The following is a 14,904-nucleotide window of genomic DNA, read 5'->3' on the forward strand; positions in this document are numbered from 1 at the left end:
CTCTGCTACTTATTCCCAAAAAAACTTCAATAAGTATTTAACCGTTTAAGCTTTAGCTTCTTTCTCTTAAAAACAGAGATAGTGATAGCTAACCAAATAACCCCATTAGGTAGAGGAAAGCTCTGTTTTACAAAATACCAGCTGATAAATGTAAAAGGAATGATAAATTAGAAAATTATCATTTTTCAATCTTTAATGAAATTACAAATTCAGGCAAAAATTATCAACTAGTATTTAAAACCTTTAGGTAATGATTAGCGGGGAGCTGAACATTCTTAGTGTCAAAATACCACACAAAGGAACAGCTTAATCTTATAATAGAGAGATCAGGTTGTCACCCACAGATATGGTTTGGCTCTGTGTTCCCACCCAAATCTCATTACAAATTGTAATCCCAACGTGTCAGGAGAAGGGCCTGGTGGGAGGTGTTTGAATCATGGCAGCAGTTTCCACCCTGCTGTTCTTGTGATAGTGAGTTCTCATGAGATCTGATGGTTTAAAAGTATGTGGCAGTTCCCCCTTCACTCTCTCCTGCCACCATGTGAAGAAAGTCCTTGCTTCCTTTTCGCCTTCTGCCATGATTGTAAGTTTCCTGAGGCCTCCTAGTCATGCTTCCTGTTAAGCATGCAGAAGTGTGCATCAAATAAACCTCTTTTCTTCATAAATGATCCACTTTCAGATAGTTCTTTATAGCAGTGAGAAAAAGGACTAATACACGGACTAAGCCTTTAATCTAACTTACAGTTCACAGAAATTACTAAACTGAAGGACACACCAAGGAAATAATAGGGCAAATCCAGAAGTGGGACCTTCTACAAGACAACTGGCCCAGACTCGTCAATAGGACAATATCATAAATAAGGAACTACTCTAGATTGAGAAATTTGACAAAACAAGCAGTTAGTTATAAGATGTGGTCCTAGACTGAATCTTGGTTTAAAGAAAACAGCTAAAAGGAAGTTTGGGGAGACCACTGAGAAATTTTAATGTGGATTGATTCAAATAAAGTATTCTTAATTTTATAGGGTATGTTAAAATATTTTTTAGAGCTGCATATTAAAATATTAAGGAGTGAAATATCATATATATCAGATATATATATACAGATATATACGTTACATAATATATATACACACATATAGTGTACTATTTTAAATGAATTTTATATAAGGTTAATAGTAAATAGTACTTATTACTAGGTCCTTACTATTATATGAAAATTCATTTAAGAGTTATGGCTCAATGCTTTAGAGCACTGCTATTTTCTCCCTGTGACAGAGAAAGAAGTCCTCACTTTCAGTAACTAATTTACATATAGCTTTTTCCATAAATCTTTTATTTACTATTTGAGAACCACCTATACCTAGGAACGAGGCCACATGTTAGGTATGCAATATGCAACTTGACTTCTCTCAAGGAGCTCACAGTCTATGACTGAACAGAGTATATTATAGCAAACTATTCTAAGGAACAATTTCACAGAAATTCCAATAAGGTTTCAGAGGATTTGAAGGATGAATAGTTGCCATGAAAAGAAAGAGGAAGTAGAGTGGGAAGGAAGGAATTTCTAGTAAATAATATTTGATTATCACAACTATCCTCTAAGATATACAGAATATTATACTTACTACCAAGATAAAGGAAACTGATGCTCAGAAAGGCTGAGGGACTTACCTTAAGACACTTGGTCAGTATACTCCTTACCATGGCCTATAAGACCCTGCATCTTCTGATCCTACTTTATCTCTTCTACTAATTCTCAGACCAACTATATCTCTTCAAATCTCCTCCTCATTTATTATACCAGACATATGTATGTTTTCTGTACCACAAATATAGTAAGCTCATTCCTACCTCAACACTTTTGCACTTGCTATTTTCTCCTTCTAGAACCATTTTTGTCACCAGGCCTCCCCTCCTCAGAGGCCTTCCCTGTCCTCCCAATCTAAAGTAGCTCCCAGTGCCTTCTCTCTAGCTCTAAGACCAAGTAGCTAAATCTCCTGTTTACCAAGTAATGGACTAGGGCACTAGACCAATGCTTCATATATCAGCAATTCCACTGCTTTTTAAGCCCAAAGTCTCTGGCCCTTCCCACACAAAAATCCTGTTTCTGGTTATTCTTCCTATATACCTCAGCAGCCCATTACTATTCTCCAGCAGTTCAACCAGGTAGGTCAATGATCAACACTATTATCTTCATTATTACCATCACAAACATATACTGCGAATTTACTATGTACTAGGCAGTGTTTTCAGTGTTTTTCACGTATTAATTCATTCTATCCTTACAAAAACCTTATAAAGTACTCATTTCTCATTTTAGAGGAAACAAATTGAGGCACAGAATTTTTAAGTGCCTTGGCCAAGGTCACACAGCTATTAAGTCACAGGATTTGAACATAAGTAATCTGGCTCCAGAGCCTTTACTCTTTACATTATCATGTTATATCAATTAAGATACTTTGTTCTTCTTAAGGGTATTTTAAAATAAAAGAGGCATCTGATAAAACACTACAGAAAAATTCTTTTAATTCATAAAGTAAGCTATCTAAAACTCTATGCATTTACATAAGATGAAAGAAATTTCATAATTTGTATTCACCTTGAAAATAAGCTATTATTATACTTTAAGACCTAAGTAAGCTATTAGTAGTGCTGCTGCTACATGAATTTTCAGGAAGTAATTTTTAATTCTATTGAGCTTCAATGACCACTACCATGCAAAGAGTCCTGCCAATCCTATGGGAATGTACATATATTCACGTCTACACACACCGCATGGGCTTTGTCAAAAATGAATTAGGGCAAACTAGGGCAGAAAAAGACAAATTCATATCTCTATCACTAGAGAATCTTATGGAATAACAATTTCTAATGGCCTTTTATCTGTCTTCTAAGTGCAGTTGATTTTTGTTATTTATAGGTCTACTGCATAAAGCATGTGGTAATCATTTGTCAGAGTTTTTCTCAAAGTATTCCAACTGTATTCTAAATAAGATTCAATTGTTTTTAACCTTTTTGTTTTCAAAAGAAAATTAATAGAAAATAACAAAAATGTCTTACCTTCTATTCCCAATCTAATCTTCTTAAGACCCCTCTCCTTCAAAACTGACTTGGCCACATCTCTGTTTTCAATATACTTGAAAAATCTATATAATTTTGTGCTATAAATAACTGGAAACAAAAAGACAAAATTATTATTGTATTAACATTAAAGGATTTACAGATGAACTTAAATTTATCTTGCTCATCAAAGGGGCCTAACAGTTCTAAAAGCCCAAATAATGGATGCAGTAATGCCAAAGGATGACTAGCCAACATGACAGGGCAGTATTCAGTATAGTTAATGTAGAAGCAAATGTCTACTTAAGTGGAAACAAGAAAAGCTTTGACAACCAATCAGAAAACCCAATCCACAGGAAGAATCTCCTTCTGAAAGATACATCACCTACACATTTATTGTAATGGGATCTGCCCCAAGTTTTAAATAAGATAATCCAAAGAAGATATCAATATTGCATCATTATCAAGCAAAGTAAAGCACTTTGCTAAGATGTCTACAAGGCCTAGTCTAGAGGGGGAAAAACTGCCTTGTCAAAGAGTACAAAACAGATACATTTTACATTTCATGGATTGAGCAACTATTAATAATTTCCCAAAAGGCAAAGACCCTCCCCACAAACTGTTTTCCATTCAGGCGAACAGCCCCATTTAATACTGATGTTAAAAATGGCAGATTTGAGCAAGTTCTGCCCAGGTTAGTCTGTTTAGAGCAAACTGGCTTTGCAAAGGACAGACATTCCACTGACAACATGTTGAGTCTTCCAAATGTGCTGAGAACTTCAGGGAGTTAGACTGATGGACATTCCTCGCCTTCTCTCTTTCAGGTTGAGTTATCTCCCTTAAAAGGTGAACTGCAAAGGTTTTTTCAAAAAAAGAAAAACACACTCACAAACCAAACATGCTGGTTTAAGAGCCAATAAAAGGAAAATACGTATATAAACTCTACTCATGGGGTAAATTTGTGATTATTACTATATCCTTAAGATTTACTGGTATTTTAAGAAAAAGATTATTTTAGATCTTAGAAAGGACAATCTATGTCATAAAGTCACATGTAGAAAAATCAGGCCAAAAGGCTATCTCTAGCTCCTCAAATGAATCTCCTTTGTATTGGATCATCTTGATACAAAATAATACATATTTAGACAACTAAGTAAAAATGTTTTCAGGTCTTTTAAGCTTTAAGATAAAAAACAAGAAAACAAAAAAATATTGAAGTGAAAAGTTCAACAATGGAAAAGAAAACACCAGGTTTATTATAATTCCTTTATCACTATAATATCATTTCTATGTTCTATGGTTGGCTGTACTTTCTTGGGGTCAAACCTTTTGAAAAGTAAAATAAAAGTTATAAGCTTGTTCATTCCTTTTCCTTAACAGAAAATAATTTAGTATACCTCTTTATTTTTGACAACCTTTCATTTTTCTTGGGGTTTGTTCAACTTTTTATTCCACATATTATAGAAAAACATTGTCAGCAAAGAGCCTAGAACTGAGGAAATAGCAACAGAAATGTCTATTACAACAACTATCCACAAAGGAATCACAACACTCATTTAAGTACATCATGCAAAAGAAATATCTCAATGCAAACTCTGAAAAGTGCTACCATAACTTGTGTTAAAATAATCTTTCAAAAATCTCCTTTAGAAGTAAAAAAGAATGCCATCTGGAGTCTGCTTTGTTTTGATTTTAGAAAAGCGTATGTAAAACGGAAAAATCAGAGATAAAATGTTTTGGTACTTTCTATATTAAACCCTAATCCTTACCAAGACAACAGACTATATAGTACAGAAGAAGATGCTAGGCTATTTTATTCAATTCCTTGAGTCATTCTTTCAATACTTCCCTATTTATTAAACTGGTCAAAAATACTAATATTGGGCTCATCAAGAAAAATAACAAAAAAATAAGAAAAAATGTTAGTGACTGCTGCTCAAGACAGGTCATTTTGGTCAGAAATACCCAAAAGAACTATAGTACAAAGGCTTATGAAGGGTCATTGTATCCTTGATGAACATATATGATATTTTTTAAAAGGGTACCTTAGCACTTCAAGTTATCTTCAAAATCAATGAGTTAAAGCTTCTAAATTTATATAAAAACAAAAACTCATTTTTTAAAAAGTTTTTTTTATAAAGGAACTAGTTCTCCTGAATGCTTTTAAATACAAAGAAAAAAAATCTATCAAGTTCCAGAGAGTAAACAAATAACTAACTATGTGTGTATGGCATGGGTGGGGCATATTCTTCTGCACAGGGACATACTTTGGGCATTGCGAGCCATGCAGTTTCTGCTGCAACTACTCAACTCTACCACTGTAGCATGAAAGCAGCCATAGGCAATACACAAAACTTGATTTATAAAAATAGGTGATGGGTTGAATTGACCCCCAGGCTATAGTTTGCTGGTCTATGAGAAGAGCTCTTTCTTAACACACACAAGAAATAATTTGTGATGATTCAGGAGAAAGAAAACATGCCAGAATACTTACTTTGTGAATATTCTTCTCCCATCTGTGGTGGATATTCTTCATCCCAATCAACCACATCATCATCTGTAAGCACCACTATATGACATTCCCGTTCCCCACTCTGGGCACTAGCTACCATGAGAGGGAGGATCATTTCTTCCAGATAAAATTCAAATTGTCGACGAGCACCATCATTTGATAACTCATGCATTAGGGCACCTGAAATGAAATCCACAAAAATCTCTTACCAAAACTTTTCCTAAAAAGACTTCTTTTAGAAATATAGAATCTTACAATAAGAAAGGCCAATTAAAGGCATCCTACATAGGCCCCGCCATTTTACACATCATGAAATAACTTGCCTAATATTACAAAACTAATTTGCAAAGTCAAAATTAAAACCCTATCTCTAGCCTAGCATATTTTTCACTATACCATATTATTTTCCATCAGTATACGCAATATGTCTTAAGGTATACCTTAAAGATACTTTTCAGGTTATCCACATAAACTGAAATAGTTCTTATATTCCATTTCCTGCATGCTCTGCTTCTCAGAAAGTTGCAAACTGATTTAATATTTCAGTGCAGGTTGAGAGGTGAGGTGAAAAGGGTCAAGTCTTTAGAATAGTCTTTAGAATAAGGCAAGCAAAAGGTCAAGCAAAATACAACATGATGCAGGAATTCCACAGCAAACTTGATACTAGAAGTGAGAGAGCTGAAAGATAAGACTTCAACCTCCTTAAGCACAGACATAATGAACAACTTCAATTTCCTAAATGCACAGCCACTAACTCACCTGCACTGCTTTTTTCTTGTATTCCTATTTAATGGCAATGTCCTATCTCCCTACTGAAGATGCCAACATCTCAAGAACTACTGCTACTGCATCAGCATGGAGAGCAAAGTTAGAGAAGCAACCATGGCAACCATACACATGAGTGTGTGTGTGTGAGAGAGAGAGAGAATGTGTGTGTGTGTGTTGTAAAAACTGGAGAACTGGAGAAGGGATGAAGGAGTACACTAGAACTCAAACCTAGTCTCCCAAGGGAGAGCTTTTCCTCCCTACAAAATGTCTCTATAATTATATATTATATAATAAACACTATATAATTATTATAGTTTATTAGATAATTGAATAATCTATATTACTTAGCCATGCCTCTCTCCAGGCTGGCTATTTCCCATTGTCATTTTAAAAAGTTATCTTTATAGACAAATACCTATATTTCAACACCTTCTCTCTCTCTAGCTTCTGAACCAATTCCAATCTGGCTTCTACTCTCACTATACTACAAAAATGTCTTCCTATGGTCTCCAAATGGCCTTTATATTGTCAAAGACAATAATCATCTTTGGTCCTGATCTTATGTGACCTCTCAGTTTAATCTCCTACACTGGACCACTCTTTCTTGAAACATACTCACCCCTAAGAATCTCTGATACCATTATCCCTGTTTTTTTCCCTCCTCCTAGCTATTCTTCCTCAGTAACTTTTGCCAACTCTTCCTCCTCCAGCTGTTCATTAAATACTGGTATTTCTCAGGACAATTTTAAGTTCTTTTCTACTTTTATCCTCTACCGATAATTCCCAAATTTATTTCTACTAATTTAGTCTTCTGTATTCGAGATGCATTTTATTCAGCTGCTTTCCGGAAATTTCCGCTTGGATGTAACCTCAGAGGTACCCTAAACTCAATACATCCAAAATTTAACTTACCATCTCTGTCTCTCTCCACAGTATTTTTCAAATCAGTAAATGGCATCACTATCAATCCAAGTTTTCAGAACCATCTCAGTACAGTGCTGGGCATATAATGGGAACTTAAATATTAGTATACTAAATGAATAAATCCTGGATTTCTCCTTTACCTCCTAATTCAAATAATTCCCCAAGTCTTCTTAAACATACCTTGAATTGTGTTATTTCCTTCTTTTGGCAGATATTTACCAAAGATAGCTGCAAAATCTCCTAAGCCACATACTTTTCTGCTAGGTGACCTTGACATCTCTTCCCAAAAAGTGGAATCTAGTTCCCCTCCCCTTTAATTAGACTGGTAATACAAACTTGTTTGTAACCAGAGGAGCGTGGCTGAGGGGACAGCACATGACTTTGGAGGCTAGGTCAGAGGAAGCCTTGCAATTTCTGCCTTGGTTTTTGGAATGCTTGTTCTTCAAATGCTTCCTTTCTGAATGCAGCCTCCAGGATTTGAGAAGCCCAAGTCATATGGAGAGACTACACATAGGTATTCTGTTTGGCATTCCTAGCTGAGTCCAGCCTTTGAGTCATCCCAGTCCTGGCACCACACATGTGAATAAAGCCTCCAGCCTTGTGAGCCACCCCAGCCCATCAATTCTTCACAGATGAGGCCTCAGATATTGTGATACAGCCATAAGCCACCTCTGCTGTGTCCTGTATAAATTCCTGACCCATGGAATAAATAAGAGTAATAAAATGGTTATAGTTTATGCTAAGCTTGAGGTGGTTTATTACACAGCAATAGTTAACCCAACATATTTCATCCCCTTGCCTCCATTCCAGTTCTGTTCATCATTAACTCTCACCCAAACTACTACAAAATCTTTCTGATTACATTCCCCCAACATCCGCTTTTGCCTCTCTGCATTTCATTTTCCCCACAGCAGCCAAATCTAATTGCCTCTGCTAGTCTAACCCTTTCATGACTTGTACTATCCTCAAAATAAGTCTCAAATCCTCAACTTGGTACATAAAGCCCTGCTATGTGAAAAAGAATTTACAGATCAGAGTGTAGAATCAATCCTTTAATACACTTTAATTATCCATATACTGATGACTCCCACTTACATCTAGCCCACATTTCTCTGAACTTTAGACATGTATACCCAATGCTCCACTTAACAGTTCTACCTGGATATCTAACAGGTATTTCAAACTTAACATGTTCAAAATCAAGCTTTTAGATTTTTGCTCCTCATGAAGTCTCCCCCATCTCAATTAATGGCAACCTCACACTTCCAGTTAAAGCTCTCCTCTCCTTTCCACTCCACATTCAGTTGAAGAGGAAATCCTGGTAACCTGAACATCAAATATACCCAGAATCTGACTAGTTCTTACTGTTTCCACTTAATCCAAGCCCCTACCATCTCATACCTGGACTTTGCTCATGGCTTCCTAACTCATCTCTTTGCTTCTAGCACTATTCCCCTTTTGGTCCATTTTTAACACAACAGCCAGAAGTGATTCTTTTAAACCTTAAGTCAGGTCAGGATTATAACACTTAACAACTCTACATGGACTTCTGTGTGAACAGGTCCCCCATGAAATAGTACAATGTGACAGTCTTACAGATCATATCATTCTTTTGTTCAAACCCCTCCCATATCTTCCAATCTCACTCAGAATAAAAGCCAAAACATAAAGGCTTTATTTGACCTAAGTGCCTTGTTATCTCTCTGACCACATCTCCTATTACTGACACTCTCACTCACTCCACTCCAACTATCCTGCCCTCTCTGCTGCTCTCAAATATACGAGACAAACTCCTTCATTGTGTGCATTCACTAGTAACCTCTGCTTGGAATTTAACATTTTTACTTCCAATGAAAGTTTCTCTGGCTCCTCTAAGTAACTTCTTCACTTTTTTCTCCTTGGCACTTATCACTAACATACCATATATGATTTATTTACTTTGTTTATCACATGTTTTTCCCAATAGAGTGTATGTTCCATTAGAACAGAAAGTTTTGCCTGGTTTGTTCATGCTGAATCCCCAAAACTTAGAATAGTGCTTAGTACAGAGTAGAGCCATTAAATATTTGTAACATTTGTTCAATTAATAAATTTTGTTTCCTCTTTACCTCTCAGGCCTTATTCCTCATCACTCATACTCCATCCCTCTGCTCTAGCCACATGTGCCTTTTTTTGAGTCCCCTAAATATGTCATATTCCTTACCACTTAAACCTCTGCACATATCATTTCTACTGCTTGTATGGTCAGCTTTCCCCCACTCTTTGCCGCTCCTTCAGGTTTCAGCTTTAACGGCACTTAGATAATGATTCTCCACAGACCCTTTGTCATACACTTCTAATAATATCTCATTTCTTCACTGCATTTTTCACAGCTTTTATTACTTGTTAAATATCTGTCTTCCCAACTAGACTATAAACTCCATAAAGGCAGGGACAATGTCTGTCTTTGTTCATCACTATATGTACTATATGTATGAAACTCATAAAAAGCTTGATTAAGAAGGAAGAGGGGACGAAAGGACAAGTTAAATGGTAAACTAGAAATGAATAGTTGATCAGGACGCAGAGACACAAGAATGATATAGTGGACTCTGGGAAGTCGGTGGGGAAGGTTGGGAGGAAGTGAGGGATAACAGACTACATACTGAGTACAGTGTACGCTGTCCGGGTGATGAGTGCACCAAAATCTCAGAAATAACCACTAAAAACTTATCCATGTAACCCAAAACCACCTGTATCCCAAAAACAATTGAAATAAAAATTTAAAAAAATTAAACCTGACACTTAGAAATTAAAGATAAAAGGTAGAAATCTCCAGTATAAAGATAATATTTGACACCACAGTGATGAATAGCACCACTTAGAATACGTGCAGATTCTGTGAGAGAGAAAGTAGCTAACAGTGGAGAACAACCACATTCCAAGGATCAGGAAGAAGGATGCCAAAAAGCCAAAGGAAGGGACAGTCAAGAAAAAAATGAGTAACATTATAATTAAGCCTAAAAGAAATGACTTTATTTTTCTTGAGAGAGGGTCTCACTATGTTGCCTATGATGATTTTGAACCCCTGGGCTCAAGTGCTCCTCCCTACCTCAGCCTCTCAAAGTGCTGGGAATATAGACATTAGCCCCAGGTCCAGGGAAATGCCTTTAAAGACAGAGATGCCAGAATTCCCATTAAACTTAACATTGTTCAAAATCTTCTAGCCAATTTGACAAGACAAAAAAAAGACATAAAAAGTGTTATTTGTAACACAGTCAATTAACTATGAGGCATATATGAGGATCAACTAAAAAATCATTAGAAATAAAGAGGGTTCTATGAGGTGGCTAAATGTACAAAATTCAGTAACTTTATTATAAGTTAGTTTGAAAAGTTAAACATATTCTACACACAGCAATAATAAAAACACAAAATATTAACAAGACCAGAGCACACTATATGAAGAAAATGATAAAACTCTACTTAAAGACACAAAAGTGTGAATAAATGGGAAGACAGCATTTGGAGCTATATGTTAATTCTTCTGAAAAGTTAACTTCAAAGGATTCCAATGAAAAGTTCAAGCTATTTTTAATGAGAATGTTTTTGAACATCTAGAATAGACATAAGTCAGATTTGAGTATGTTTGAGCCTGAGGTTTACTACACAGAGATAGGGAAAGACTGATGATACCAGAGAGGACAATCAGTGGAAGAGGGTCCTAAAAACACACAAGAGAATACAATAATTTGTTAATTCAGCAAACATTTTGTTGAGTCCTTAGGATGTGCCACACACCATAGACACAAAGTCAAAAAGATATAGTCTCTGCTCTCAAGCCCAAACTAGTTTAATGCCACAAACTGAAAAAGAGTGCCTCAACCAGAGAGAGAACATGCAAGCAAATTGCATAATTTCTTCTTAAATTAAGACATAAGCCCAGATATTTTAGTGCAAAGTGCCATTCCAAATATTCAGCAAGGGCATATATTTGCAAGAAAAAAATTTACTTTTGGATTCAAGTCTACTTACATTTTTTTTTTTTTTTTTTTTTTTTTTTGAGACGGAGTCTTGCTCTGCCGCCCAGGCTGGAGTGCAGTGGCCGGCTCTCAGCTCACTGCAAGCTCCGCCTCCCAGGTTCACGCCATTCTCCTGTCTCAGCCTCCTGAGTAGCTGGGACTACAGGCGCCCGCCTCGTCGCCCGGCTAGTTTTTTTTTTTTTTGTATTTTTTAGTAGAGACGGGGTTTCACTGTATTAGCCAGGATGGTATCGATCTCCTGACCTCATGATCCGCCCGTCTTGGCGTCGCGTCCCAAAGTGCTGGGATTACAGGCTTGAGCCACCGCGCCCGGCCAAGTCTACTTACATTTTTAAAAGATCACATCCATCTCTTCAAATTCTATATAGTTTTTTTATAAACATCTTTGGGAATCTCTAAATTTTTAGTAAAATATATTACAAGTAATCTAAAAACAACTACAAATATTACTGAAAAGCTAAAAGTCTAGGATAATCATATTACACATATTTTACATAAAACTCTTACTTTTAATTCATAATAAATAAAAGATAGTAGTAATGACAAGGTAAACTATGTACAACAAAAGACTGCAGAACTAAGAGATTCACATCATCTGTAAAAAATTCTAGTTTTTTTTCTATCTCTGCCAGTCACCAAAATTCAACATCAAATTATATAAAGATTAATTTAAATGGTGATATGAAAAGACACAAAACTTGAAATCAGGAATCTATAATGCTCATGGTTTCAACTAAAACTTTTTTTTTTTTTTTTTTTGAGATGGAGTTTCGCTTTTGGTGCCCAGGCTGGAGTGCAATGGTGCAATCTTGGCTCATCACAACCTCTGCCTCCCAGGTTCAAGCAATTCTCCTGCCTCAGCCTCCCGAGTAGCTGGAATTACAGGCATGCGCCACCACGCCTGGCTAATTTTGTATTTTTAGTAGAGATGGGGTTTCTCCATGTTGGTCAAGCTGGTCTCGAACTCCCGATCTCACATGATCCGCCTGCCTTGGCCTGCCAAAGTGCTGGGATTACAGGCATGAACCACTGCATCCAGCCCCTAAAATCATTTTTTAAGATGTGAAAAAACAGCAACTTTGGCCAGGCACAGTGGCTCACGCCTGTAATCCCAGCACTTTCAGAGACCGAGGTGGGTGCATCATCTGAGGTCAGGAGTTCAAGACCAATGTGGCCAACATAGTGAAACCCTATCTCTGTTAAAACGAAAAAATTAGTCAGGTGTGGTGGCGAGTGAATCCCTTGAACTCAGGAGGTGAAGTCTGCAGTGAGCTGAGATTGCACCACTGCACTCCAGCCTAGGTGACAGAGCGAGACTCCATCTCAACAACAACAACAACAACAAAAAAAAAAAACCCAGCAACGTTGTTCAAATGTACAGTTGTATGTTGGATCTACTGTATTTCCAAAGTATACCTACTACATCTTTACTCCAGAAACCTCAGCTCTTAGAATTTTTTGTATTACCATGTAAGATGATATCCTGGGCACTATGGAAGACACAAATAATTCCCCAAAACAATACTATCTACTCTTTCTAAATCATTCAGTTCATTCTTTACTACCTATTTCCACTAAACTCTTCCACAGTCCTCTAGCCCACAATGACTTCCCCTTCCTCTGAACTTCTCCAACCACTTAAGTGTCGGCTTAAGTATCTAGGTACTTAACATTGATATCAAATATCAACATTTGATACTTCTCATACACTATTTTGACTTTTTTGTGCATAATCACATCTTTTCTCAGGGTTGGCGTAACAATGGGAGTAGGGGTGCTGAAGAAATGGTGAGAGAAGAATACCAGAGTTAGGATTACAACATTCTACACACTGCTTTGAGACTATATTTGAAGTTCTTGGATCAAGTCATTTAATCCTATGCATAAATGAGGGCTAGACATTCAATCTAGGATCTTTAATGATAGGTATCGTTTTTGAGAATTATTTGTGTTTTCCATAGTGCTCATATTATCATATGTGGTAATACAAAAAATTATAAATTTTTGGATGATGTGATCAAAGAAATGAAGCCAGATGACCACACTTGACCAAAGCCAAGGATCCAAATCTAGGAGATAAAACTGGTAACAAATAAATAATATAGAAAACTGTCTAGGAGGAAATCTGGGTTAGTCAAAAAAGAAAATTATTAAAATTGAAAAAAATATTTGGAAAATTGCACAAGGAGATTATCAAGGTCTTTGCAAACTTTCATTAATAATCTACTCGAATGCTTCATAATTCAATTAACTACTTTAAGTCTAACTAGGTTAATAGCACTAATTTCAGGCTTTTTGTTCCAATATATTCTAATTATACAAACCACTTACACACAAAACATCATACTTACTGAGATCTCTACATTTAATAGTACTATATTCAAAGGAGATACAAAGATAGTCACATGCTTCTCTCAGTTCAGGAATAGATATGCCATCAGGACAACGGATTATTCCTGTTTTATAGTAATCCTGGAAAAAGAAAAGTACGGAAAGCATAAAATATCTGGAGAACAAGGTAGCCAAAACTTATTATTAAGGTAGAGCTGGTAACATTTTCAGAAACAGTAGAGAACTCTGACATCTCTGAAATGTGGAAGTTTAATCTTAGATGAGACCTCCGTTCTCCTACTTTTTCATTTTACCTGTAAGGAAAATTCAGGTCCAAATGAATTCATCAACTGACCCTGTCATACAATTATTTAAAAGCAAAGGTAAGATTTGAATGTAGGGCTCCCTGTTACCTAATTCATGTCTTCTCTATGGCATTATACCAATGCATATGTATTTTTCTTCTACAGGTTATATTTCTATAAAACTATCATAAAGTTTTAAATTTTTTTTAAAAAGTAAGGAAATTGAATGACATATTATGCTACCTTAAATACTACCTAGATAATTTAACAAAATTTGAGGTTTTTAGTACAGAATTATAGTCCTATTCAGGTATTAAAATATGTAAAATAAGACATTAGATATTCTTCTTCTAATACTACCCTTTGGTGATTTCATATGATGACAAGCAATACTAATTATTTCGAAAATCTATGTAACAGGTTGTTAAAGGACGACCCCAGAATCACAGATAAGTTACTTCAGAGATGAGTGACAAAAATTCTTTTCAATTCCACAAGGGGAAATACGGAAAGCTAAAAAAGCACTTTTTCCCCAAAATTAAGACCTGGCTCGGCCAGGCACCATGGCTCACACCTATAATCTCAGAACTTTGGGAGGCCGAGGCGGACAGATCACCTGAGGTCAGAAGTTCAAGACCAGCCTGGCCAACATGGTGAAACCCTATCTCTACTAAGAATACAAAAATTAGCCGGGCATAGTGGCGCACACCTGTAATCCTAGCTACTCAAGAGGCTGAGGCAGGAGAATCACTTAAGCTCAGAAGGCAGAGGTTGCAGTGAGCCAAGATCGCACCACTCCACTCCAGCCTGGGTGACAGAGCGAGCCTCCATCTCAAACAAACAAACAAAAAGATCTGTCTCAAGTTTCCTGAGGTTCAGAACTAAAGTAACCAGTAACACAATTTCTAAGGTTGCTGCATCAATGGAAGTGAAACATCTTCTGGTACTTGTACGAATATTCACCTGATCAAGATCAACT

At 36.3% G+C, this 14,904-nt stretch overlaps 1 protein-coding gene across 6 annotated transcripts in view; it reads right to left on the reverse strand.

The window, feature by feature from the left end:
- The window catches only part of BTBD10 (BTB domain containing 10), a 71,522-nt gene that overhangs the window by 5,835 nt on the left and 50,783 nt on the right, over positions 1-14,904 (reverse strand). For all 6 annotated transcript variants that reach the window (XM_010388393.2, XM_010388391.2, XM_030918892.1 and 3 more), the window contains 3 exons: positions 13,641-13,761; positions 5,558-5,755; positions 3,064-3,174 (listed from right to left, as the gene is read on the reverse strand). In XM_010388393.2, the coding sequence (XP_010386695.1) occupies positions 3,064-3,174; positions 5,558-5,755; positions 13,641-13,761 (430 nt within the window). The remainder of the gene's footprint in view (positions 1-3,063; positions 3,175-5,557; positions 5,756-13,640; positions 13,762-14,904) is intronic.

The sequence above is a fragment of the Rhinopithecus roxellana genome, chromosome 15 (genome assembly GCF_007565055.1).
Source record: "Rhinopithecus roxellana isolate Shanxi Qingling chromosome 15, ASM756505v1, whole genome shotgun sequence".
NCBI classification, from domain to species: domain Eukaryota; kingdom Metazoa; phylum Chordata; class Mammalia; order Primates; family Cercopithecidae; genus Rhinopithecus; species Rhinopithecus roxellana.